Source organism: Oscarella lobularis, chromosome 5 (genome assembly GCF_947507565.1).
Source record: "Oscarella lobularis chromosome 5, ooOscLobu1.1, whole genome shotgun sequence".
NCBI classification, from domain to species: Eukaryota; Metazoa; Porifera; class Homoscleromorpha; order Homosclerophorida; family Oscarellidae; genus Oscarella; species Oscarella lobularis.
In genome coordinates, this window is record NC_089179.1 from 2,429,024 (window position 1) to 2,456,532 (window position 27,509).

A 27,509-nucleotide genomic window follows, 5' to 3' on the forward strand; every position below is an offset into this window, starting at 1 on the left:
TCTACTATTTCGATCCTGAAGATGCCGTCAATTGATGAATCTCTCGTTGTTTTGATGCTTCTATGGACGATTTACCGTAGGCTCCGTCCAAAGCCCAGGCAATGTTGGGTTCGGCCTCGAAATGCCTGCCGGAAGAAGCAGGGTGCCTATCACTGCTTGGTGAAGGAGCTGCGTATATGTGATAGGCAAGGCTTTTTTGCCTATTTGAGAATGTCGTCGACCACGTTTGAAAAATTGCTGCAAATTGTAGGCCCTCGTTTAGTTCATGCAAGGGCTCATCGTAGTGCAACATATGAGCGTCCAGAAATATCTCCCCAGGAGAGACTAGCGTTAACAATCAGATATTTAGCCACAGGCAATTCGCAATCATCAATGAGCTGTGAGTTTCACATGGGCAAATCAACCGTATCATGCATCGTTAAAGAAACTAATAGAAAACTTGCGACAACAACCGTATTCTAGTGATGCCTTCAGGATTCTATCTAAAATTAATATTAATTTACTGCCTGTAGTTTTTTTAGTTCACATCTACAAAACGTTCAGGGTAAGATCCAATTTCATGTTACTGTAAAGCCGCCATTAAAAGCCGCGGCTGTAGTCAATAGTAGCCGCAGAAAAAGTGTGGTTTCTGTTCGAGAGTGTGGGTCATATTTCTTTTAAAAACGTTTGCAGTGGTATCGGAGAGGCATTGCCTTATGCAAAAAGCAGTTTAGCGCCTTTTTCAAGTTAGTGCGCCGCTTTTCTTTTACGATAAAGAAAAATTTTCTGCGGCTTCTATTCGAGAGCGGCTTTTATTTAAGGGCGGCTTTTAATGGCGACTTTACGGTAATTAAAAGTGTGTGAATTGTTTTAATTCTCACCAGAAATTCCCGATTCGCAGCATGCGGAGCTGCAAAAAGAGAGTAAGTTTAAGCACCTTTATTTAGGCTGGATTAATCCTTTTCGTTCAAGTTACGTATTGAAAGTTTTAAAGGACTTAAGAAGAAAATCTAAATACCTATTTAAACGTTGACTTTTATTTCTCTAAAGAAGAATACCTGGAAGCCGCCTTAGAACGTATGTCGTTGTAATTCACGTCTTTGGTATATTTATTATCTCCTTTCAAATTATATTTAAATCTACATTAGCTAGTTTGCTTTTCTACTTTTAAATTGTCTTGGACTATTTTTAAAATAATCTTGGGCATATTTAAAATTGTCTTAGACCATGTAAAATCGTCTTATACGATTTTTAAAATTGACTTGGACGATTGTGTTTGGCAGTGATATTATCGCAATTGGAGAGTTGCGACGTCATGCCAAAAATCTTGCCTAAATTTGACGAAATTGGTTGAATACCCGTACAACTCCGTCGAGAATGATGTTAAATTGTGTACGCAATTTTTTACATTTAGATTGAAGCATCCAGGACCGACCACGTTAAACAAAATCTTCGGAGATTGCTCTAGGTACTATAGTGGCCACAATCTAAAAGTAAATCCGTACTCGACGTCTCCGCGAGACCGAAGCCAAGCCGCCACCGGACGGAGCAATTTCGTGAACACTCGCGGAGCGGAGCTGAGCCCGAAGTGCATACAGCGAAAGCGATACAGCTGGCCTTGAAAGGTGAATGCCAGGAAATTCCGGTGGTGCGGTGCCACTGCCACTGTAAAGTGTGCGTCCTTCAGGTCGATCGGCCAAGCAGTCGCCTTTCTGAAGAAGGTCCCGCACCAGATAGATTCCCTCCATCTTGAAGTGTTCGTACTGGATGAATCTGTTGAGAGGGCAGAGATTCGAATACTACCGGACGCCACTGCCCCCTTTCTTCGGGACCAGAAACAGGGCGCTCACAAAGCACACCGCCTGCGCAGTGATCGATTGCGCCTTTCTGGAGCATCGACTGCACTTCCGCTTGCGCCAGAGGTCGCTGTTCCGCGGACCACGCATGCTCCTGCGGCAATTCTGCTGGTGCGGCGGGGACAGAAAGTCGAGAGATAGCCCCTCGACTGCCTCCAGAATCCAGCGATCTGTCGTGATCGACAGCCACGTATTGAGGTAAAGAGGAAGACTTGCCGCAAACGGCGGCTTGACGGGGATTACAACCGGAACAACAACAACTGACGACATGTTGATGGCATCTATTAGTTCTACTGGACCAGGAGACCGGGCTAGTCCTTCTGAGGAGCTGTTCCCCTCGTCGTTGCGACGTCGCGTTCGGGGCTCCGAACCTGGTTCGCCGCCGGGAGTAATGGCCCCGGCCGCTCTGCTGCGGAAAACGAAACCACCGTGCTCCGGCGAACGGCCTCTCCTGAGTCGGGGCACCACGAAAACCAGTCGATAATAAGGATGTGGAATGTTTTCAGTTTTGATTAGGAATTCGGCAAAGTTCAGATTGCTCTCAAGTCATCAGACATTTCCCTTGATCCAGCGCTTGTTGAATAACAACCCAGAGCACTACAAAACGGCGCTGAAATTTTCAAACAAAGGAATTCTTAGCCCAATCGAAAGTTCGACTGTAATGGGAAAAAATCAAATCGACTTAGTCGACTATTCCAAGAAAGCTTGGATCGGCAGAGACGGTCATACGTAAAAGGTATGTCCTTTCTGTTATGACGTCTTCAGTCGAATGCTTTTTATTCGACTTTTGAAAGCTAAAACGGCTGTTTTTGTGGCTGACAACCTGAAAGAAATGTATTCATTCATAGGACGACCAAAAATCATACAAATGTGACAACGGCGGGAAATTTCACGGAGGAGTTGAGAACTACTGTCGACGTTGTCGCATTAATTAAAAGACACTATGTGAAGGATTGGGAGAAGCTCGATCAGGAAGTAAAAGATTTGGTGACATATTTTGTGAAAGACTTAAATGGTTTTCCAAGTGGGCTTGGTTTCAATTTTTTTGTAGCGATTATGGCAATGTACAGGTAGTCGTGAAATTTACTGTGAAAGATCGACGTCGTTTGAAACTAGGGTGCAAGAGAAAGTAAAATGTTCAGATTTTTTGCGCAAGTACTATTTTCTACATAAGATAAATTGAAAATGTTTGACCTTTATAACAGCATTAATTACAATATTTGACTTCCCGGTTTTTTAAAACAGAATTATTTGTAAAGAATTATTCAGAGCGAAATTTCTTTGCCTGAGCGATTGATAGATTGCGAGAGATGACATACACGCAGACGTCGCCTCCAACAAAACGGGACAACGACCAGAAAAACGTTAAAGACAAAAGCAAGCTGGCGAATACCTGAAAATAAGATACACATATGCAAAGAAACTCTAAACGTGAAATAAAAGCCTACCTTTACGAGGAATAGATTCGAATTTTACCATCCTAGTCTTCATTACAGCAAAGAGTAGCCTCGACGACAAAAATCGCCAAGCGAAGAGACGGCGACATTCGCGAAGAAATTTCTTTTCTTTCCCCAAACATTTCTTAGGGGGTTAGGGTTAGAGGATAGAGATAGGGTCAGGTGTTAGGGTATTTCTGTCTCTAAGTCTGATTCCAATTGCCACGAATAAACATATTTATTTGCACGGCCAATTTCAATCTCAGCGGGAAGAGGACTGCCAATCGCGTTTATCCGTCGACAAGCACGGGAATTGTGTTTTAGTCACTTCTCTTTTGAGATGTTATTAATTAAAATAGTTTTTGTGAAAGCCGCTGCAACAAGTGTGTTGTTGTACTTCACGTCTTTATTATGATGTAATTGTAACATTTTCCAAAGAATTGACTGAGATTAAACGAAACAAAAATGGTGTTGACGAGCTTTTTTGGGAGGTTCTGGAACAGGAAAAGGTGGCAGAGGAAAGAAGAGGAAAAGCTAAGCTGTCAATCCGGCAGTTTACAGAGCAGAGCCAATAAATGTCCTGATCTATACTCAAAAGAATTTAGGGCCATAAGCGCGCGCTAAGAATCCAGCCTGGACGACGCCATCTTGCCGATCTTTGTTCCCCTTACGTTGCGCCGCATCGCTTCCGATCGTCGCGCCGCTTTGCGAGCCTCTTCGTCGAACGTCCGACCGTGTTGTAGGCCGGTTCGCTTCTCCGAGGGGCCCTCGCGGGGATCGCCTACGAGCGTGTGGTTCGCTTCGCTGTCCCGTATGTTCTTTTCTTACTCGCACATACTGGCCTTCGCCCAAAGTACATAAATGCATAGTCAGTCAGTCAGTCGTACCGGCCTTCACAAAACACGCGCAGAACTTTAATTAGTAGTTAAACACATTTATATGCCCATCTTCGACGGGTACGTACTCGACAGGTATTCGACGGGTACACGTGTTCGACAGGTACACGTGTTGGACGGGTACACGTATTCGACGGGTACACGTATTCGACGGGTACACGTATTCGACGGGTACACGTATTCGACGGGTACACGTATTCGACGGGTACACGTGTTCGACGGGTACACGTGTTCGACGGGTACACGTGTTCGACGGGTACACGTGTTCGACGGCTACACGTATTCGACGGGTACACGTATTCGACGGGTACACGTATTCGACGGGTACGCGTAGCGGTGGTATCTGGACGTCTCGGGTACGGGGACCCAGGCCACGCCAGCAAACAGGTTCTCACTGCTGATGAGGTCAGGGGATAATACAAACAGGCGCAGGACTCTAATTAGTACAAGGACACATTTATATACCCGTCGAAGACGGTACACGGCTACTCAGGAAGGCGATCAATATCAAACCAAACTGAATGTTGTTTGTTCCACAGTTCTGCTATAAACCTTACACCTCCAGCAATTAGACAGAAGCATTTTTGGACTACCCTCTGAGTGACTGTGGCGAGCCGGGTGCGATCTGGGCCTCTTGGGGACGGGTCACGGATACCCAGGTCACACCAGCAGAAAGGTTCTCTCTGCTGATGTGGTGCAGGAATATTACGAAACACGCGCAGAGCTTTAATTAACACATTTATACACCCGTCTAAGACACCTCCCCGTTGGTGTGGCCTGGGTAACGCCGAAACAAACGCATATCATCCCCCGACTTATTTACGTAAGACAACGCACTTATATACCCGTCGAAGACGGGTACACAGCTAGTTTTCAAAACGAAGACAGCAATAAAGTGAAGATGAGTCCGCCGCCACCACCTCCGCAGCACACGTAGCATTGAATCAAGAACCTGATGAAGGTAGCAGCGGCCAGCCTTCGAGCAGATCTTCTGGACAAATAAGGAGTCTCTCGCGCCGAGCTCTCGAGCAATATCAGGTCACGAATAGAGTATTCTCCGAACCAGACACGGATGACGAAGAATGGGGGCTTTGAAAACTTCATATATTTCGGAACTTCAGAAAAAAAGATTAGTGTTATACGTTTCGTCTATAAAGGGATGACGTGATCTAAACGCAATAGAAAGTAGCCCAAAGTAAGTGACAAATTACATTTCAGGTGTTAGACGCGAGTTTAGAAAATTCAATTTTGTCACGGCTGCACTAAAATAACCGTCCCTTTTTGAACTTCCTGCCTTGCGCAAAGTATGCACACTTTCCTGCTCATGCGCACCGACCTTTTACATAGAAACAGGTATGCTTTCAGATTGTACGAGAGCTTCCTTGAATGTGACTTTTTTTCGATGCGTTCGAGTAAAAATCTGGTCAGAGATCATGCCAAGAATCACATTTTCGCCAATAAGTCGGCTAAAAAATAGTATCTGCGAGAAAGGAAGACAAAAGTCAAAAAAGCATTGTAAAAGAACGTAGAAGCCGCTTCGAATGCTTCGATTAGGGAATGGGAGGGCACTCGAAATGCTTTCTAAACTGTGTCGGGCACCCTACCTTCAAGATCGCGACCAAATTCAGCGGTTCTTTCCACGGTCGTAAAAATACGAGACATTTCTGGGACACTAGCATCATTATACGTCGTTTTGAAGAGAAGTAAAGCAGAAAACGGGCAAACAATTTTGAATTCCAACGGTCTGTAACTAAAGCAATCATGCAGTTAATATATCTTTTCTCAATCTAAAAAGATGTATTCATCCATCAATAAAAATCTTCATTATTGTCACCAGTATTTGCTATGTTTTGAAAAGGTGGCCTATGCAATTGACCCCCATATGTTAGGGTAACGCTGACATCGGTTGCTCGAGTTCTCCAGAAACGCTTTCATGTCTTGACTTGCACTTTTGCACCAAAGCCTATTCCAGAGCAAAACGAATGAGCTAGCACTTACGTCTCGTCCAGCACGACCCATTTCCTGTAAATATTGTTCAATAGATCTAGATCCTAGGTGAATAACAGTCCTTAATCCTCTAATATGTATTCCTAATCCTAGCGCTGTTGTAGCCAGTACGACTCTAATTGTTCCCTCTTTTGCTTGCGACGACTGCAGCACTTCGGCTTTTGTAGCGGCGGCTGTTGTCGGGTGAAACATGGCAAATAGTCGTGTAATAACGAGTTTTTCACAGTTTGGTGGCCAATAACCTTTCTCCTGCAAGCGCGATTGGACGAAGCTAAATAGGTTTGAACATACATCAATTGACTGACACTAAACAACAACCCTCGGGCACAGGTTTTGCTTCTCTTTCAGGAGAAGTAAGAGTGGAAGAAGGATTTTTAACGTCGTCATGCACTCTTCTCACGAAGAGACAAAGATTTTCTCTATCTGGGCTTTTGACAATGACAAGGGGATCTTTCATTCTTAATGTATGAATTAATCGTGCTCGAGACTTACGACTGACTGTAGCTGACAAAGCCAATACATGTAGTGGGACGTTTCCCACGGATGCTTTTATTTTGCCGACCTGACCACGGTTGAAACGCATCGTCATGTCCATGGGACTCTCCAATACGAGATAATTGTCTTTTATATGTGATTTGCTATTATGCTCACCAGTCAAGAACGGTATGGACTTCGTCAGGACGTGTGGCAGCTGAAAGTATGATGTCCACTTGTCATTACGTAGGGACTTCTCGGAGCTTCTGTAAACTATTTTTACCTCACCCTTGAGGATGAGACTATCTTCTTTATCTGTGTAACCCACTCCCGCCGCCGAGGTCTAGGCCGTTTATTTGGTTGCGTATCAACATTTTTAGCGGACTCGCGACAATGACTAGAGGAAAATGATCCAGCTTGCTCCCGTGAAGAACCTCGAACACACACCGACGGATGAGATTGGAATATTAGCGACTTAACGAATCCCGTCGGAAAGCAGCCAAACGTGTCACGGCCGCGATAAATCGACTCCACAGATTCCCACCGCCAAAGCGATCTCTGGTCCAGGCCGGTAAACTGTGCGAGTTCTACAGAGTTGTGACGCTTCTATTTGTAGTGGTGAGGAAGCTAGCTAACAGAAGCGCCGCCGCATGCCGCCATTAGTTATTGCCTACTGTTTCGCGTCCAAATGCTAATGCACAAATTTACCTTAGTCATTGCAAAGAGAAGCGCCGAGCTATTACAAACACAAACTGACACGAGGGCGACGCACGTTACGTAATTAAGTCACATATATAGTCTCATCTAAATTTTTAAAAAAATGTTTGAAAACATTATAAAATGTATTGATTTTAGACGTACGGAGATGATGCTACAGTCAAAAAAGAGCATTGCATTGGACATGTCCAAAAGAGGATGGGGAAAATCTCCGGACTGGTAGAAAAATGCAGAAAAGGCGAAGGCACCACTGGTAGATGGCGGACGACCGGGACGAGCAGGAAGACTGACAGATGCTGTCATTGACTGACAGAGGCTGACATTGACAAGTAGTCAAAAAACCTTTATAATTTTGACCCTAAATTGATTTGACGAAGCATAGGCGGCAGAGAATGCGAGAAGACATCGTAGCAATTCTCTACCACATGTGCGCCGAAGCAGGGCCGGCGCGACGGTAGCCTCGGAGCCCCAGACCTTCTCTCGCGTGCTTTAGGGTGGGCGTGCCGGGCGCGAGAGAAGGTCTGGGCACGCTTCTCATGTAGGCCTGTCCCTTTGATCTCAAATTTGATTACGTTGCGCCCGCCTCTCACCACCGAAGCTCGACTTCTACGGGGATTCGTATCGATCTTCGATTGATCGGTAGTCCGATCGATCTCCATCGATCGGTGTCCCTCGATCTTCGATCGATCTTCAATCGATCGGTAGTTCGATCAATCTCTATCGATCGGTGTCCCGATCGATATCGATCGATCGCGGTAGTGACTAAAAGTCCGATACATTTCCATCGATCGCTAGACTACGGGACGGTATGAAACCCGGATAGCCGTAATTCGTTTTTGGACTCGCCGCTGATAGGGCACCCGAATCGGGTGCTCGTTCTCTGATTGGTCAATTAAGATCAAAGGAACAGGCCTACATGAGAAGAGTGCCCAGACCTTCTTTCGCGCCCGGCACGCCCACCCTAAAGCACGCGAGAGAAGGTCTGGGACTCCGAGGCTAGCGCGACGGGTCCGGCAGGTCCGGCAGCTGCCGGACCAACATTTTGTAAAGCCAAAAAAAATGATATTGACGTTAGGCAGTCTGGCCGTAGCTATATCACGTTTAGCGGATTAGTGTACATATCCTAGGCGCCTTAGCGCACAACGTCGTCTAACATGGCTGCCACTGAGTCCTCTACGGATTCTAGCCGGATTCCGCCGATCTTTCACCCTGGAACTTCGTTTGTTTTTCCGAAGCGTTCGTTTGGATTCGGAGCAAACATCGTGAAGAGAAGCTTTCGTTCCAACTGGTGCGAAGACTTTTCCTGACCTGGCTTCATTATAACATCCGCCTTGACGCGGCACTCTGTCACGTCTGCATGACCGCTTCTCACGGTAAGAAACTGATGGCGAGTACAAGAAGAGATCCAGCCTTTATAAAAAATGGGTAAATTATGAGTGAATTAATTAATTAAAAACAATGCCTGGAGTGGGCGCGGTCAAAAAATTTTGCGCGCGCTTTGCGCGCGAAAACTGCCGAACCAACTTCGAAAACGCTCCGCCGGCCCTGCGAAGGTGAAGACGATTGCTCCGTGGCATACAGCTGTCGTCATGACAAAGAACAGATGCTGCGGTTTTGTCATGCGCCAAAACACTGGTCATGCCCGCAGCCCAGAAGGCCCAGAATTGTGGTGCAAATAGAAGAAAGCACAGAGCGGCATGATCTGACGGCGCTTCCTGTGAATTTCCGGTGAGCGCTATTCTTTATTTTTTCTGTAGGAAGCACCTCCAGACAACATTAAAATTGCCCCACGCGTTCTTTCACGAACTAAACTACATTTTTCAAAAGTTATCTGCAGAATCTCTCCTTCGAATGTGTGAAGAGGGAAACACAGAGAACGCATTAAGGCTATTCGTCTTCATTACTTTATGACATAAATCTTTTTGAGAACGAGTCTTTTTACAATGATCTGGAACCTAGCCCCGAAAGAAAAACATAAAGGCAACCTATACCTGCAAATAGCAGCAAAGCTGGCTGGTGCCCTTTCAACCACAGACCAATGGCTAATTGCCGTCTACTGACCTTGTTTGGAGTGACTCAGGAAGGCGCACCCTCGCGATTTGCAGGGACCTTGAAGAAAAGAAAATTTACCACGCTACATTTTGGAGAACGAAATTTTGGAACAAGCATCGTAATATGAGGAAGAAGTATAAAAAAGCAACACGAAAGAAGCAGCAAGGACCGACATATGTAGCAGGAGGATTTGGAGATGAAGATCGAAAGGAGGTATGAATGTTCGTGAATGTCCAAAGATTACAGGAACTTTTGCAGGAGACAAGAGAAGTACCAAGCGGAGAAACGGCAAAAGGAAAGGTGAAGCCAAGAAATTGTTGAAGAAGAGGGTAAAATACATTATATTAGACTCTAAGGTCACCTCTTTAGAGGAAGAAGAAGGAATTCAGGCAGAAGAGATGCCAGCTTAATCTTAGAATTTTCTTCTTTTACATGTTTTTATATTAATGTTAAGCCCTACTAAACATTCTAAAAACAAGTGGTGATTTTTTTGAAGACCGATTAAAACGCCTTTTTTGGCGGTCGTGTTACAGAACGGGTTAATAATATAATTTCAATCACTTTTTCTTTTAATTGAGGAGCTTGCGAATTTTTCTAGAGGTAAAAAGGAGACAAAATGATTTCATTAGTTTTACCTATTTTTTTACAAGACAAACCTCTAACTTTACTGGAGCAAATGCACATTGCAGCGGAAGGTACGCTGTTATTCTTGCCATGTTCGCTGTCAAGTTCTACTTGGCGTTTCTATTTGGCCGTTGTTAAAAAAGAAGTTCGTCTAAAACTCATAAATAGGGTCCACGACGAGCAGGCTCTTCGACTAATTGATGTAATTGATACAAAGTAATACATTTTAATGTCAGTGTGAGCAAATTGAGACAAAATTAATTTTTAGACCTCTATATCCTGATGTCACATGTATAAAATCTCTACAAACGCTATGCGAAGGAGGAAGTGTGTCCGAAATAGCCAGCAGTTGGCGACTCATAAATAACAAAAAAATTAGATGTAGTATTGCAAAACTAGCTAAAATTTTCTAAAATTTCCTTTTCCATAACGCAATAGATTATTCTGCATTAGTTCAGCATTTGTCATGACAATTTTGCCTTGACAATTTTGCCTTGACAAGAAGAAGAAGAAGAAGAAGAAGAAGAAGAAGAGCGGAAGAAAGGTGACTAAAACTTCGGTTTATTTGTGAAATTCTGTCATTTCTCTTTAGCTGAAAAAAACTACAAAAAGGTAGAACTCAAACTAAGGGTAAAAGGGTATAATTTGTGATATTTTTAATAGTGCTTGATGAAGAGGGCCAACAGAAACTCGTTCTTATCTAATATCGAATTCGATCTTATTCGACGTTTTTTTGTACTGTAGTTCCGCAAAAGCTCCTTTTTGTTTGGGAAGAAAGTAAGAACGAAAGTTATTAGTTCTGAAATTGTAACGTTTTTTAAGGGCGTGCGAGTAAGTATAGAGATGCAAGCTTGGCTTGTTTCTTTCTTGACTTGTTTCTTTGCTTCACTTGTTTCTTTGCTCTTAATAGATATGACGTGTTCTAATGTACGTCTCAATGCTTTCGATCACTCGTCTTGACGGTGGAGCGACACTATTCCATCCTTTTTTGGACTGCACGGACGGACCCTCGGTGACGTCGTGTTGATCGTCTTCCGTATCATCGTCATTGTCTTTTCCGCAGTCTTAGCCGCTTCTCAATCTCTCGCCGTTTTCTGACAGTCTTTTAAAAGTTTTCGTGACAGCGACGCTTTGTCAGACTCGTTTCCTCTGAACTCTTCAGCCCTGTATTGTTTTCTTTCTTTCGCTGTTTTATTTTTCAGCTTTTTTCGTTTTGATCTTTCCGCGTTCACCGCACAATCGTTCTTCCTCGTTGGAAAATATTCGCGTTCGTCGTCGAGCGAATGGCATATCGCAACCGTTTCAACTCTCCATTCGACGCGGGTAATATGAGCTGGCGCCGTGTTTGAATCAAGGAGGCGGCGAGTTTTGCGGCGGCGGACGCGAGTTGAGGTCCTCGATATTTGCTCTCCGGCGCGTGCGTCTACAGGAGATTGTCAAAAGCATTGTTCTAAGTAATAAGTATTTAGTTAAATTTATCTAAACCCTTACCAATTTTTATTGTGAAGGACAGATAGATCTTAAAGCTTTTGTGTAAATATTTAAGATCACTGCATTATATTGGAAAAAATAATTCAGTTTGATTTTAAAGAAAAGTCGCCTAAGCCAAAAGGAATAACACCTATAATTAGAACCGCTACGTCCGAAGACAGATGTTTACTGAGAAAGGCTTTGAAAGAAATAAGAATAAAATTCTGCAGCGGTCTGCCTACTTATACGACGGCGGAAGTTACTTCTGGTCTTACAGACCAAGCAATCGAATATATTTTGAGGAATTGCGAGACGATTAGAAGGGCCACTGACTTGCCAGACGTAGTTGCTTTGTCAAGTTCAAGTATGGCGGATGAAGTTCTGAAATTGATTAGGGAAATTCTCCATAACCCTCCGGAGCTAAAAGAGAAACAGACCTTTGAAGAGGAAGCGCCCGTCACCGCCCTTCCGTCCGATCTAATGCCGTTAGCCAGTGGGAAAGCTGAAGTACTCAGCAAATTGAGTGAGATGAGAATTGTGAAATTTTGTCTACTTCTACTCAAAGCGAGGATCAGGATAGTTTTAATATCGAAAGCAGTGATCCAGATGAAATCTCACCGTGATAGACGTATGTATATGTATATATGTATATATACTTTAATTAAATAATTTTCATCTGAAGGTCAGTGTTAGAATAAGTAGTCACCGCGCTTAGATTTAATTCTTCTCTGGTGACTTCGTATCCACGAACAGAACTCGGAAACATCAAAGCGGTGAAGAACGTCACTAGAAAAATTTGGCAATTCTGTGTGACATCTCCCAGGTATCTTTGCAGTTGCTTTGGTTTTGGTAAAGATCTCTGTAATTAAGTCTTTGAAATCGTCTGTATCATTTCGTCTGGCATGACGTCCGTACGGAGCTTTCAACGATGCGTTTTTATCAAAGCTTATCATCAGCTCTCTGGTAATACCCGCTGCTCTGCTGCACCTAATTGCACTTGCATCCGTTAGGTTCGCGCCTCATTTTTTGAGATAATGTTTTGTTTCATTGTTTAGGTGTTCCATGTACAAGTCTAAAGATACGTTTTTCCCGGGCCACCTCTGGTGTTGGCAAATCGATTCCAGGCTAGCTGTTCTGCTTTTCTTTTGCTCAATGTGGCGCAAAGCCTAGAGGTGAGCATGAAACCCTCCAGAGCATATTTTTTGTGACCAAACGTGAAATAGTGGAGTGTTAAGAATTTCCATAACCAGCAGACGCGCTCTCCATCGCCTTCCCGGACAGCATCGCAGAAATTCCGGTAGAGCAAGCCGAGTTTCATAACGACGGTGCTGTAGTTATAAATGAAGTCTTCGCCTTCTGTTTTGGTAGCACCTTGTTAGGTTTGCTGCTGCTTCAAGCAGTGTTCTCCGCAGAGTTAAAAGAGCGGTTAGCGGCGCCGAAGGCGCCGTGAAAATTTTTTTGGGGGCGTGGTTATTTGGGATAGAGCGTGGTTTTTGGTAGAAGTATATATTATCATTAGATTTGCAAAGAATTTTTTATAAAAAACTATGCTAATACGTTAATTCTACGATTCTTTGCACGTCCCCAAACATCAACGGCCAATGAAAAATCAAATTCTTTGCCCTCGGGACCTTCTATTGCTAACATTAGTAAATTGTTTGTTACTACTGAACTTAGCCAATTCCGCAGTGGGGTTTTGATTCTTTTGAGCGCCGAAAACCCACGCTCACAGTCAGCAGTAGATGCCGGAATCAAAAGTCCAATCAACGAAATTTTGAAAAGGTTCGGGAAGATTGATTCGAAGTCCTTATTTTTTACAACAGAGTTCATTACCTCCGACGCATCATAGTTCCTAACCGGTAAGTGGTTTTCCTCGCTAACCATTGAATTCTTAAATGTTTGCCATTCCGTCTTTAGCGTGGTGTTGTCTTGCTCATCAAACAAATCTTGAAAATGGGTTTTCAAAGTTATTGCATCGTCGCAACCGTATTCTATGAAATCTTCCTCATTTTCGTCTCGCCAACTTTTGCCATCAAACATATTGAACGCTTTAAGCAAATGAACGTCAGGGAATCTTTCTTTAAGATGGCGAACTACAGTGTCAATGTACTTATCATAAACAACCTCTTTGAAGGTGTCTACTTGCTGCTGGTTTGGTGGGCGAATATCGGTTGTCGCCAGCTGGTCTTCAAAATAGGTTTCAATGGAACTGAAATATTCACCAGGAACGGTCTTCATATTGACAAGTGTTGCAATTGTTCCAGTTACAAGAGGCTGCACCAAGCCGTAATTGAGGTTTCCTCTTTGCATTGAGCGAGAAAGCAACGCCAATGGCGGCAATACGTCGCTTAAAGTAAGGAGAATAGGAATAAAATCACTTTTTTTCATGAAAGTGACCAAGCCAAGGGCCTGACTATCGTGTCGTTCGGCTGCCTCTCGCTCTAGGCTGCAAAGAACTGCTGGAAGACAGCGCCGAAGATTAGACACGGCTTTCTCATGCGATAGCCAGCGAACATCCTTTGCCTGAGTGAGTTTTAATCTTGGATTGTTTAAAAAGTCTTGTATATCTTTTAATCCAGCCATGCGTACTCCGGAGTACGAGTAGAAACGATACATTTGCCCAAGAATTGCTTGGAATTTTTTGACTGACGGTATTTCGTCAGCTGCTTGTGCTGCTGCTAAAGCAAGCCTGTGACCAACGCAGTGGTTTGCTACCAGCCACGGAACCTCAGCTTTCAATAGAGCAGTAACGCCGCGATGACGACCTATCATAACTGAGGCACCATCGCTGCCAAAAGCAACTAGCTTCTTGAGATTGACACCACAGTTATTGCAAACCTTTTCTAGAGCCGCCATAATCGCCGAAGCAATTCCTTCCTTTACCTCCACCATACCAATAAAAGCGGTTTGTATTTCTCTGTTACGGTTCAAATATCTTGCATATACTATTACTTCTTTTATAACTGCCACGTCTGTGGTTTCGTCAGCCATAAGCGAGAAGAATGGTGAGCGTCTCAGGTCCTCGAATATTTTATTTCTGACGGTTTCGGCTAAAGCTGACACAGCTTCTTCCATGAATCTTTCCGATGTGTAGTGGGCATTTCTTCCGAGATCCAGATCTTTCAGATACGTCGCTCCCAAGCTAATAGCCAAATCTCGCAGTGACGAAAATTTTGTTGTGTGGGCGACCTCTTCCTTGCAAAGCCAATACATGCAACGCATCGCTCCTATCATTTTTTTCCGTTCAGCACTTACGACGTGAGAAAACGCCTGTCTTATGCCACCGGTTGCTTTGCTTGATGCTAAGTTGGCTTCCAACTCTACCGCCGACTGATGAGAAGCGGACGAAGCGTGTGCCCGCAGAGCTTGCCTTGTCAAGTTTAAGCAAGGAACGTCTACCCAGGTAGCGCGACCTGCTGGCATTCCCCGAGGTCTCCGACTATGTTTTCTGCATAGTTTGCAAAAGCATCCGTCTTTCTCTACAGCTAAGTCGCACCAGGGAAAATCTTTTGACCACTGCTTGTCGAAGCCGGTCTTTCGGTGCTTTGACGGTGTTCCAGCACCTTCCATTGTGTTAGAATGGCGCTTTGTTGCGTGCGAAGACATCGGGTAGGAGACAGGAGATACGGGAATTAATGTAGGCTTGTTAATATTAATATTCGAACTACTACAGTAGTCCTACTGTACCATAGATCCTACACTGGAAGCTCCAGGCACTGGCAGGCAGCATTTCAGTTCTGATACCCGCTCTTCCTATTCGCTCTCTTAGGGGCGGTTAACCATAGCGGCTTAAAGCTTAAGCTTAGCGGCCTTAGGCTTTAGCTTAGCGGCCTCAGATCGAAGCTTAGCGGGCCGCTAAGCTTCAGCCGCTAAGCTTCAATGTATCTGGGGAGAACACTGGCTTCAAGCTGTCGCGAGTGTCCGTGATTTTTTATTTCGTGATTATGTCTACTCTTTTCTTTTGAGAAAGATTTTCACACCGTGGAATCCGGCACTGAAATTTTCCTGAATCGTCACTCATGTAATGGGCCTCGTGTAGCTATGATGGTTGAACGAGACCTCTTCATCGCTTTCTTCCATGTCCTTTATTGATTACACGTACACTCCCAGTCAGACGCACCAACTAACTCTAAAACACTCTCCTATATAGTCCCAGGTGGACACTTACGCGAGGAGCCGAACGGGTCTCCTCGTTACACTCACTAATTTGTCTCTCACGACGAGCTCCTCTTTCCAGTTCCTTAAGACGTAATTGTCAACTATTTACAAGGCACAAGAATTCGAAATCCTTCGAACATCAGACAAGTCACTAGTCTCAACGATATCAAGCGATTCTGACAAATCGGGAATGTCCGTAAGATTGTTCATTTTTAAGTAATCCATGCATAAAGATGCCACGTAAGCATCTGTCACTATGCATCTTCCCATAATTTACGGAGCTTCGTACGGGGTCTGCGTTTCCAATGCGGGACCTCGCGTTTTCGCCTTCAAATTTCGCCGCCCGACGCCGCCGTGACCGCGCTTCGATCGCGCCGCTGCGCTTCGAACGCCCTTCCACGCGATCGATTGAACGCGCGATCGTCGGGACCCCCGCCGCGGATCCTCCTCCGCCGCCGCTTTCCCGGGCCGCCGATCGCGCCCGAATTCCGAACGCGACGTCTCGCGAAGGTTCTCCATCGGGCCGCGTCGACCGATCGCCGCCGCGAAGTCGCGTTTCGTCTCAATGCGTGTCGCCTTAGAGTGCGCTATGCATATTTTTTCCGCCGCCATCTTCCTTTGTCTTTCCGTTCTTCCATGGCTTCTTCCGCGCGAAAGCGGCCTCGCAGCAAGCTTCCAGCGACTCCTGGTAGAGTGCACTGCCCTTGCAATAGGTGCGCTGGCTAATTAACGGGCATCCTTAGAACGCCACTCTCCCTCTATACGGGCGAAATCGAGTGACGATCACAATTACGCAGCGACAGGATTTTTTCTTGGGCCATTGCGTTTGGGCGATCATAACTACGTTCGTAACTACGTTCGGAGGACTGCCAGATCTCTCAATTTTGGCCGGCGCGCGCGTGCTCCGTCTCCTCAATTTCCGCTCTGCTTTCTTCTGCTTCACCTGCTTTGTGAGCGTGCATTATCTAATCACACCACGCAATATTAACAGGTTTTTTTCTCCCCAATGAAGGATTGGCATTAGGCCACCCCTTGGGTCTACGTCGTCCGGTCTGTCTCCATCAATGCTTTCCTGCGCTTCTTCGTAGGGAATTCATAAAAGTTTAGTCGAAATGTCCACCAGATCTGTTTTTGCCCAGTGTCGACATCGCGCAATCCTTTCCGCCGACGTCCAGTCTGCAGCCACCTATCGCTAATCCTTTCCCCAGGCAAACCCGGCACTTTTGCCAAGTCCAAAGCTCATCTTATTTTGTAGTTTTTTTGCACGAAGGTTTTCGATTTTCTCGCCCGCGCGCTTGCAAATTTTCCAATCCCTACCTCGCCTGCCTACTCGCGTTCATTCCGAGCCAGTGAGAATGTCGCCCGTCGTTCGTTCGTCGTCCGCCATTCCGGCCCAGTCGCAGACACTGAACTCTACCTCCTCTGCACGTGACACGTACGCGGCAATTGTCCTCGCGATTTTAATTGAAAGTTATCATATAGTATACATTCTGCGTCTGCAACCGTCGTCGCACGCCCGGTCCCGCGCGCGGTTGTCCGTCCCGAAATGCCGAATAGACCTGCAGCAAGCTACTCTCCCCAAAATTCTCCTTCTCCTAATTTTGTCGGTACTTTGAATGTTTCCTGCTCATTCTGCGGAGCAATGAGATGGCCTGCTGAAAGAGCAACGTTCTGTTGCAAAAATGGGAAGGTTAAGTTGCCTCTTCTCGCTGATCCTCCAGAGGACTACGAAGGTCTCTTTTCTTCCGAGACGGAAGAAAGTCGTCATTTTTTAAATAACATCCGGCAGTACAACTGCGCATTTCAGATGACGTCCATGGGAGGATACGCCCCGTTTCGCCAAACAGGCTGGAATCCCTCTTTTGTCGTCAAAGGACAGATCTATCATCGAATAGGCAGCCTTTTGCCGGCTCCAGGCCAGACTCGGCAATTTGCCCAAATTTATTTTGTCCAAAATGATCGAGAACAAACGACGTTGCGGCAGCAGATAGTTCCTACTCTTCGCGAAGATATACTTGACTTTCTTCAAAATAAGCTTCACCATTTGAACACTTACGTTAGGACTTTCAGACAAATGGATCTCTCTGCCGTAGAAAACTACGTCATTGTCATAGACGCCGACAAAAGGCCGTCAGCCGAACATCGTAGAAGATTCAATTTGCCTCAATGCAGCGAAATCGCCGTTGTGCTTACGGAATCCGAACGCGGCTACCGAGATATCGTTCTGACGCGCCACGATGGAACTTTACACCGAATAAACGAATGCCACCGAAGTTACGACGCCTTGCAGTATCCCCTTCTCCATCTCTTTGGAGAGGACGGCTATCATCAAGAGGAGTGCGAGCAGCACCAAACGCCAATGACGTTCTACTGTCATCGAATTATGTACAGGCCGCACCACTCTTCCAATATACTTTTAAAAGGCAAGATTCTATTTCAGCAATACGTCGTCGACATGTACTGTAAGGTCGAAACGCAACGATTGAGGTTCATACGGCGCGAACAAACGCTCCTGCGCGCAGAATCGTACACGACACTACGAGACAGCCTCGCTTCCGGTAAGATGCCCGTGCACGTTCATTAGACGTCCCACAAGAAAACACCTTTTTAGAAGTGGACGCGGCACAGCTCGGTCGAAGAGTCGTTCTGCCTTCCTCATTTACGGGCAGTCCGCGCTATCTGCACGAAAGGGTTCAAGACGCCATGACATACGTTCGGAAGTACCACAAGCCGGACATCTTTACAACTTTTACCTGCAATCCCAAGTGGCGAGAGATTTCAGAAACTTTACTTCCTAATCAATCCAGTCACGACCGCCCAGACTTAGTATCGCGCGTCTTTCACATGAAACTGAAAGATTTCATCAAAGACTTGACAAAGAATGCGGTTTTCGGCAAACCGAAAGCGCACCTCTATTCCGTTGAATACCAAAAGCGAGGCCTTCCCCACGCCCACGTCCTCCTCTGGCTCGAGGAAAGGATTCACTTACAGGAAATCGATTCGATTATTTCTGCAGAAATTCCCAGTAAAGACGACGACCCTGAATTGCACAGAATCATTCTCAGTCATATGGTCCACGGTCCCTGCGGCCCGCAGAATCCTCGCTCCCCCTGCATGCAGAACGGACTTTGCTCCAAGCACTACCCGAGAGAATTTCTTTCTGAAACTCTTTGCGGCAACGACGGCTACCCTGAATATCGCAGACGATCGAAAGAAGAAGGAGGCTTCGAAGAAGAAAAGCGAACCCGAAACGGCTCTTTCGTTATCGACAATCGGTGGGTTGTTCCCCATAATCGCTATCTCTGCAAGAAATACGACGCTCACATCAACGTCGAATACTGTTCGAGCATCAGAAGTATTCAATACGTTCTGAAGTACGTGCACAAGGGCTGCGACATGGCTTCATTCGCACTCCAAAGACCTAACCCGCGAGATGAAATTGACGTTTTTCGCGCAGCGCGCTACATTGGCCCGTCCGAAGCCTGCTGGCGATTGTTCGACTTTCCAATCCACGAGAGATATCCTCCCGTTCAAACTCTCCATGTTCACACCAGCGACGACCGACAAATAGTCTTCACACCTGAAAACGCTCGCCAGCGAGCTGAAGACCCTCCCGACACAACACTTACCGCATTTTTTAAACTGTGCGCCACCTACTACAGTAACGACAACGCTCAGTTCACCGACATCGATCGACAGTTCGTTGCTAACCTGTTATATTCCGAAGTTCCACAGTATTTTACTTGGAATTCCGGCAAGCGTCAATGGATGAAACGGAAAAAAGGTGCCGAAATCCGTCACAACGGTGCAACGACTTCTTTTCTCCAAACGCAAATGATCGGTCGCATCTACACCGACCACCCCAAGCAAGAAGAAAGATTCTTCGTGAGGCTGCTCCTGAACACCGTCAAGGGTCCTAAAAGCTTTACAGACCTCAGAACTGTTCGCGGAAACGTTGCCTCTTCCTTCAAGCAAGCATGCAAAGATCTCCACCTCTTAGAAGACGGCAATCACTGGATTATGTGCATGAGTGAAGCGAGCGAGAGCCGTCATTCATCGGCGCTTCGTGTTCTTTTTGCCGTTCTACTCGCCTCCTGCCAATTAACAGACGCTCTTCAAATGTGGATGCGCTTTCGAAATGACATGGCAGACGACATACGCTATCAGTTCGAAACCGGATCTGCCAACGGCCCCATACAGCCACCTCCGGCGGCGACTCGGCGCCCCGCCGCGCCGCGTACCCCGATGCCGTTTACCGACCAAATCTACAATCACGCACTCCTCCTCCTTCAAAAGACGCTCAATTCAATGGGAGGAAATCTTCTTTCAGCCTACGGTCTACCTACTCCCGACAACACACACTCCCAAGGTTTTTACATTCTCTTATTAGCGTAGGGGTTAAGTAATGATGAACTTCTTTCTCATCCAGACCATTCCTCTTCCCGCTACCTTGAGGAAATCTCCTACGACCTACCCCAACTCGACGAGCACATACTCCTACACGAACCTATCCTCAACACCGAACAACGACAGCTCTACACTACCATCTTGGCTAAACTTCGAAGCAACGAAAGCGGAATACTATTCATCGACGCGCCCGGTGGAACGGGAAAAACATTTCTCATAAACCTCATCCTCGCCAAAGTTCGCTCTTTCCGGCAAATCGCCTTAGCTACCGCCAGCAGCGGCATAGCAGCGCAATTGCTTGCGGGAGGCCGAACTGCCCATTCCACGTTTCACATTCCTTTAAATTTAAACTCGACTGACCTCCCCATCTGCAACGTCTCGCGATCTTCTGGCCTGGCACGGCTATTTCAAGAAGCGAAAATTGCTTTTTGGGACGAAGCGTCGATGATACACAAAAAAGCGCTTGAAGCCGTAGACCGAACACTACGCGACGTTCGCCAAAATGATGACATAATGGGTGGGCTCCTATTCGTCCTATCCGGCGACTTCCGCCAAATATTGCCTGTCATTCCAAGAGGAACGAGAGCCAATGAAGTGCACAGCTGCCTCAAATCGTCCGTTCTATGGTGTTCCGTCGAAACCCACTATCTCACTACCAACATGAGAGCGAGAACCAGTTCACTCGACACCGAAACGACACAGCATTTTTCCGAACAGCTACTCCGAATTGGCAACGGCGACACCCAGACAGCGGATAACAAAGACATACAGATAACACCCGAACTCGCCGTCCTCGCCGAAACACCACAGCAGCTCAGAGACGAAATCTATCCGGAGTTGTCGGCTCACGCAACAGACTCTGACTGGTTGTGCCAACGAGCAATTCTCGCTCCGCACAACGAAACCGTCAATGCCATCAACAATCGGCTTCTCGACGAATTTCCCGGCGAGCATTCGCAATTCCTCTCAATCGACACGGCCCTATCCGATGAAGAATCTACCATGTATCCCACAGAATTTCTCAACACCATCGAAGTATCAGGATTTCCTCCCTACGTTCTTAACCTCAAAATAGGAGCGCCCGTCATCCTAATACGAAACATCAGTCCTCCTCAATTGTGCAACGGAACTCGATGCGTCGTCCGCCGCCTCACCACAAACTGCGTTGAACTGAACGTCGTCACAGGACCCGCTAAAGGCACTACTGCCTTTCTTCCCCGCATTCCTCTTACGACATCGAACGTCGACGACCCTACTATGGCATTTCAATTTCGCCGACTGCAATTTCCGTTGAAATTGTCATTCGCTATGACGGTAAACAAAAGTCAAGGAAAAACCTTACAGAAAGCCGGTTTACACTTGGAACATCCGTGCTTTTCGCACGGGCAGTTTTACGTCGCCGTATCCAGAGTAGGATCAAAAGAAAACCTCTCTATTTTTTGCTGCGGTGGCGTCATTCACAATGTTGTATATAAAGAAGTGTTATGAACGTCATTGACTTTTCCTGGCTTTCCGTAGCATACCATCGTAACGCGCGCTTCCCCTTTGTTCTACAACGTCTACATTCTTCGCCGAACATTCTTTTTCTGCTTCTTTCGCCCAAACGTCCTCCATGTCCCGAAAGCGTCTACACCCAACCACGATCACACCAAAAGAAGTGCAAGCTCTCTCGCAAGGGACAGTCGCCGACGTGGAAGGACAAGTCGTCGCCCTGTCACCGAAGAAGCAAGGGCCCGCCAAGACGTACTACCGAGCCTCCGTCGCCGACAACCACTCGCGCGTCTCACTCACCTTATTTTCCGACAAGACTGCGGACGTTCTCAGCAAAATGAAAGAACAAAAAGCTTCCGTCCTCCTCAAAAACGTAACCGTATCGCAATCAACATCTTCCGATACAAAACACCTCTTCGATCGCAAAAGCGAAGTCCAACCGTCGACTAAAACCTTTTCTCCTCAACCGTTCGACGACGCGTCCTTCGGATCGACTCCCATCCCGAAACAAATCACTCTTGACCAGCTACCCGCACAAGCCACCTGGCAACGAATCACGACGAAAATCAAAGTGTTGGACGTCTCGCCCAAAACGAACGTCGGCCAATCGAAAGTCCTTCAAAACGTCGCCGTTAGCGATAGCACCGGCACTGCCTCACTCACCCTATGGTCGGCCTTTCTCGAAACGTTGGTTGTCGGAAAATCGTACGAGCTTAAGAATTTTATTGTGTCCACGTTCGACGACGAGAAAACAATTTCATCTCCATTCAAGCACGGCGTTGTCAACGAAATCAACGAAGTGGAAGACGCCCTGCCCCTCGAAGAACCAATGACTAAAACCACCGAAATAACAAACGTCACCATCACCAACATCTCCCACTACTCCTACAATCTCAAGTGCCCAAAATGCAAGAAAGGGAACGTCGACGTTCTTGAGCAAAACCCGGTGTTAGGCAAATGCACCACTTTCGCTTGCAAAACTCTTTCAAAAATCGAAAAATGTGCCATCCAAATTTCAGCTACCATCGACGTCGACGTTGACGACAAGCCCTTTTTCAACTCTCTCAACGTCTATGACGACGTTGTCAGAGTCATCGCCGACGTTCCTTCGGGACACTTCGACGACGAACGCCTCATCACCGCGTCTGCCTTCAACGCTAAGTACAACGACAGATTCATCATCACCGAGGCCTCTCGCGACTAACTCAATCAACATTCTTGCTTTGCCCGTTGGCCTTTTCGGAGTTCATTCTAATTCAAGTTCGCTGCCCGTTCGCAGCCGATTTCAAATATCTTTCACTGCCCCTTTCCGGCAGCCATTCTCAAGTTCAAAAATAGTATCAGCCAACCGTTCAGCTGACACTATTATATATTAATAATTAACAAACAAAAAAGTTTCTTTTGCTTTCTTTTCTTCTTCTGTTTCAAATAAAGAACGCACGACAAACACTACACACACATATCACAAAAACCCGTTCATAGAACGGGTAAATCAGCTAGTAGAAATTATTCATGCGCAGCAACATTCTTTTTACGTCTCCCGTCACGTCTCGCCTGTTTATTATTCTCTGCAGCTGTGCAAACGTTGCGGTGTCTTTTTCACTAGTAGATTTGAAAAGAAAACGAAGGACAATTTGAAGGAAATTCACGCGAGGATGCCAGTCTTCTGGCTTGCATATGAATCCTTCCAAACGCTTCTCTTTAGAGGAGCCATCTTGAACGGCCAGCTGGGAATTTCGACTACGTTCACAGGTGAGCTGGTCACCGCCAAAGAAGATCTGGTGCTGTGCTGGAACGTACTTGTGCAACTCTCGCATAATCTCAATCATGTCGTTTGCCACGTTTTCGTTTTTTTAGGATAAGTCCCAAAGGCACCTATGTGAAAATTTAATACTCACCATTATATCTAATAAGTCAGTTATTACTACCTGTTCTGATTTTCTAGCCATTTCGTTGCTGTACTGGTGAGGAATGTGCTTTATTGCAGCTGCCTTGCATCGTGCAAACACTGGAACTCTTTCGACAAGAATTCTGGCAGCCAGTATCACAAGCTCCGTTCGGAAAGTCATGTGTTCACTCAAATTTGGTAGATAAGAGTCAGTTGTTAAATTTTCAATAGGCATTTAAGCGCTGTCATCGTCCAAGTGATGGCCTAGGACACGGTGTTGAATGGCCATGGTGTTGAACCAGTGAACTAAACGCCTATGGTGAGACTTCGTTGTTATCTGGGGTTTGATTTCTAAGTCTAAATTATCCCCTATGATCTGGTACTCAGTTGTTGGTCTTTGGGTATTAACGGTGCTCGAAGCGTTTTGTTGAAGGTAATCCTCTACGCCTTTCTTCCGTAACTTGATTTCGCTGTCTTAGTAGCTGGCAATGTCCTCAAGCTTCCTTATCAGCGTTGTGTGAGAACTGCAGAAACCAAGAGAAGAGAGTCGTTTGATTGTTTGCTTGGATGCTCCTCCCCTGTAAAGGCACAACGAAATTGTTGACTGGAAGGCTGACATGTGGTCATCCCTTGCTTTTAAAAGCACCGCTCCAGCGGACGGAACAAAGAGTTGAGGGTCTTTTTTATCTGAGCCTTCTCTAACAAAGCGTCTCTCAGAAGTTGCTGAGCAGGTAAGAATCCGGAGAAATGTTTGTGCTTTTTCTACCAGTTCTTTCCAAATTATCTTAAGATCAAAGTCTTTCAAATCGGCTGCAGAAGTTTTTCGCAGAGTGCTTTCGCCATCGTCGGATATCATCTTGCTCAGCGATTTGCACTCTTGAAAATAATACTTTCAAGACTTCATCAAGGACAGCTTCTTTGACTTCCCCAATAGACATTATTGATTGGACAAACCGTCTGCAGTGAGTGCGCGAATCGTCTTTGGTAAGAAATTATCTCCAGTGACATTTCCAAGCTATTTAGCTCAGATGAAATTACGCCAGAAGTTTTCTTTATGTGGATTAAAAGGAGATCAATTAAAAAAGTGGAAAATTGCACTTTGAACTGATTCATTAAAATCATAGAGAATTCAGTTATGGTGGTTGGCATCTTCGCAAAAATGGCGCAGGTTTCTGGATGGATTTTTTAAGGTGCTGTCAATGGTATCGTGCACTTTGAGTCAAACATCACTTCTTTTTAAGATCTGCAGGACACAGGAAAGTTGGACTTAAGGCGTCTTTCTTATCACAAAACGATCTAATACCGACATTCGGACAGTCATCGTCTGAAGCATTCTCTGCCCTAATCTTATCAATTAAAAGCGGATCAACTTTGCAATTTCAAAAGCTGTATCGAGGGCATCCCGGCAGTGCTTAGTCTGCTTTATAGACCGGTTGCAGTAGGCGTGTCTTACTAATTAGTTCACGTGCTGGAGTACAACGGGGCGTTTACTTTCGATATGAGGAACTTCTGTGCTGTTGTCGGTTGCGGAAACCGTGCGAATCGCGAGAAAACGAAGAGCTTCTATCGTCTTTCGGCCATTGTCACGGGAAAAGGCGAGGCTTTGCGCGAGTTGACCGAAAGGCGGCGTAGGGCGTGGCTCATCGCGATCAACCGAAAGGACATCAGGGAAAGCAATCTGAAGTACACTCGCGTATATTCGGATCATTTCATAAGTGGGAAACCTTCTGACGTCAACGAATCCGGACTGGGTTCCCACCCGAAATATGGGTTACTAGCTAGACTGCCCGTGCGAAGCACGGGCAGTGGGGTATCCGATGTTTGTTTAGGGTTGTGTGCGATCGAAGTTGCGTAGGGTGGCCGCGTCGTGCAGTAGGTGTGATTAATTGGGAGGCTTACTGTCGTAGTTTGTCGTCCAGTTGTAGGCGTACGGTGTAGCTTTGACGGCTGCTTAGTCAATGAAATTTCATGAGCCATTTTTAAGCTTTCGACGTAAGAATTATGAGAGTAGAGCATTTGTTGCAAATATGCAACAGTTCCTGGTGTCAGCCCGGCAAAAGGAGATTGACGCAATGAGATTTCTTCTTCTTCATTTCCCACAAAATATATTTGTGCGAATTTAGCTTTTTGTTATTCTCCTGACAAAGATGGCCAAAACGGTGGTAAATTTGTCCTTGGATTTTGTAGCACGAATTGCAATGACGAAGAAAGAGAATTTCGTCGCATCCCATTGACGTCATTTGGAAAGCCGAATTGCAGCTTCTTATTTTTGAAAGAAATTCGAGATTCTCTGTTTCACCTAGTAAAAGGGAATCCAACGGCGGGGGCGGCTTGGGAAGCACTGATATACTGACTTTCCATTATCACAGCAGAAAGCAGGCGTTTTACCCGACCATATGAGAGCTTTGCAGTAGGGGCATTGGATTTCCAATTTGCCAATGTGGTTAGGCTGTGGAGGGCAGTCGTTGTACAGTACTCGTAGGCTGCTGACCTCCTATCTTTCGTTTGCCTTTGTCTGCGACTGCCTCTTCTCGTTGCAGTTGGTCTGAAGAAACATTACAGTTTCGAAAAATTACGCGGAGTCCATGTCTGCACGTGTCAGGCCTGGGTTGGGGGCCGCCTGATGTAGCTCTCGCTTGCGACGTCGTGAGCATTGTCCTCTGATGTTGTGGCGTCTGCGACGGTGGCTGCGGCGGTGGCTGCGGCGGCGCTGTCAGGGAAGGGGAGGTTCTGAAGAAGATATAAGCATGTTACAAATAGAAGAGTGTTTTTGTTGTCTTTCGCGTAGCGTTCAAGATCAGTGGCGTACATGCTTGTTAGAGCTACAACGTTACCATATAGTAGCAGAAATTTCCATTCAGGTTATAACAGATAAATAACTTATTTTTCATTTATACTTTGAAAAATTTTTGGGTGGGCCTATTCTATCCTGGCCCACCTACTGGCTACGCCACTGTGAATCAAGAGAGAGCGTTTTCTGCGAGCCATCAAAATCGAATGTAGGCGGAAAAGTACCCGGAAGTCGAGCAAGAAACCCGGACAACAATGACACTCGAAAAGGGGTCCGCTTGCGTAAAAATGGCGTACTTAGGGAGCGAAATGCCCGGAAAGGGCGATGGCGTCTTCGAGAAAGCGAGAAAAAGGAGGATTTCGTCGCATACCGGCTTCAACACGTCGCTCGGAAGGCGTGGCCGCGCAAGCCAAGATGGCGCTTACCGGATTATAGGGATAGATTCTTTGCAGCATGGTCCAACGCCAGAACGGTACGAGCGAGCTCAGCGACGCAGAAAACGTCCTCGATCGGACGAGGAAGACGCCGCGGACCCCGACGAAAGCGTCGTCGAAGACAAGGAGGCTACAGAGAAAGAACTTGTTTCAGGTGAAGAAATCCAGACAGCCTTGACGTGTGCAGACATCCAATCGTTGGAGGAACTTGCACAACTTCGTGCCACTGTATCTTCGAAACAGCATTCTTTCACTAAAGAAGATTTTCAAAGCGACGACAAGAAGGTGTCATATTTTACTGGTCTTCCTAATTGGGATATATTCGCCATGCTTCTCGACTACGTCGGCCCAGCTCTCTTTAATTAAGAAGGATGCAATTCAAATTGATCAGTAAACGAATACTTTAGCAACGCTTTTAATATTGCTAGGATCGGCTGCTTTAGAACCGATAGGAGAAAACTCCAAGAAAATTTAGGAAATGTACCACTACGCTGGACGACATCCCCCAATGCCTAATCGCAGGGTTCATCGCAAGAAGCTAACATTATTATAATAGTAATTCCTGAGTACTTCAGTTACATGAGATCAATATTTACACGAAAGTCATCTGCTATTCCGGTTTACTCTTCAAACTTTTCCTCAGAGATTTCCCTTTCGCACAGCCGTAGCTGCTTTGACTATAGAAAATCCTCTATTTGTGATACATTTTAAAACAGCAAGAAATCGAGTTCCTGATTGATCCATTGGACGTCGATGCGAGTCACGCAGCCGCTGCGCCGCTTTCGCGCATGTGTGCTTCTCTTGGTCTCGAAGAGAGACAGGCGATCCT

The 27,509-nt window shown here is 45.9% G+C and overlaps 2 protein-coding genes across 2 annotated transcripts; one reads left to right on the forward strand and one right to left on the reverse strand.

Moving 5' to 3' along the window:
- Positions 1-13,056: 13,056 nt before the first annotated feature.
- LOC136187356 (zinc finger protein 862-like) lies at positions 13,057-14,934 on the reverse strand. Its single transcript, XM_065974937.1, has one exon. It carries the CDS (start codon positions 14,932-14,934, stop codon positions 13,057-13,059), a length of 1,878 nt encoding a protein of 625 aa, XP_065831009.1.
- Positions 14,935-17,311: 2,377 nt separating this feature from the next.
- On the forward strand, positions 17,312-22,771 carry LOC136187357 (uncharacterized). The gene is made up of 4 exons (XM_065974938.1): positions 17,312-18,227; positions 18,281-20,038; positions 20,099-21,274; positions 21,753-22,771. Exons 1-4 carry the CDS (start codon positions 17,312-17,314, stop codon positions 22,769-22,771), a joined length of 4,869 nt encoding a protein of 1,622 aa, XP_065831010.1.
- The last annotated feature ends 4,738 nt before the right edge of the window (positions 22,772-27,509 follow it).

Bases quoted from the DNA above. Each gene is read 5' to 3' on its own strand.
- LOC136187356 (XM_065974937.1), bottom strand. From the start codon at position 14,934: ATGCCAGCAGGTCGCGCTACCTGGGTAGACGTTCCTTGCTTAAACTTG.
- LOC136187357 (XM_065974938.1), top strand. From the start codon at position 17,312: ATGAGATGGCCTGCTGAAAGAGCAACGTTCTGTTGCAAAAATGGGAAG. The intron at 18,228-18,280 runs GTAAGATGCCCG...ACACCTTTTTAG, and splicing joins ACGAGACAGCCTCGCTTCCG to AAGTGGACGCGGCACAGCTC. The intron at 20,039-20,098 runs GTTTTTACATTC...TTTCTCATCCAG, and splicing joins CGACAACACACACTCCCAAG to ACCATTCCTCTTCCCGCTAC.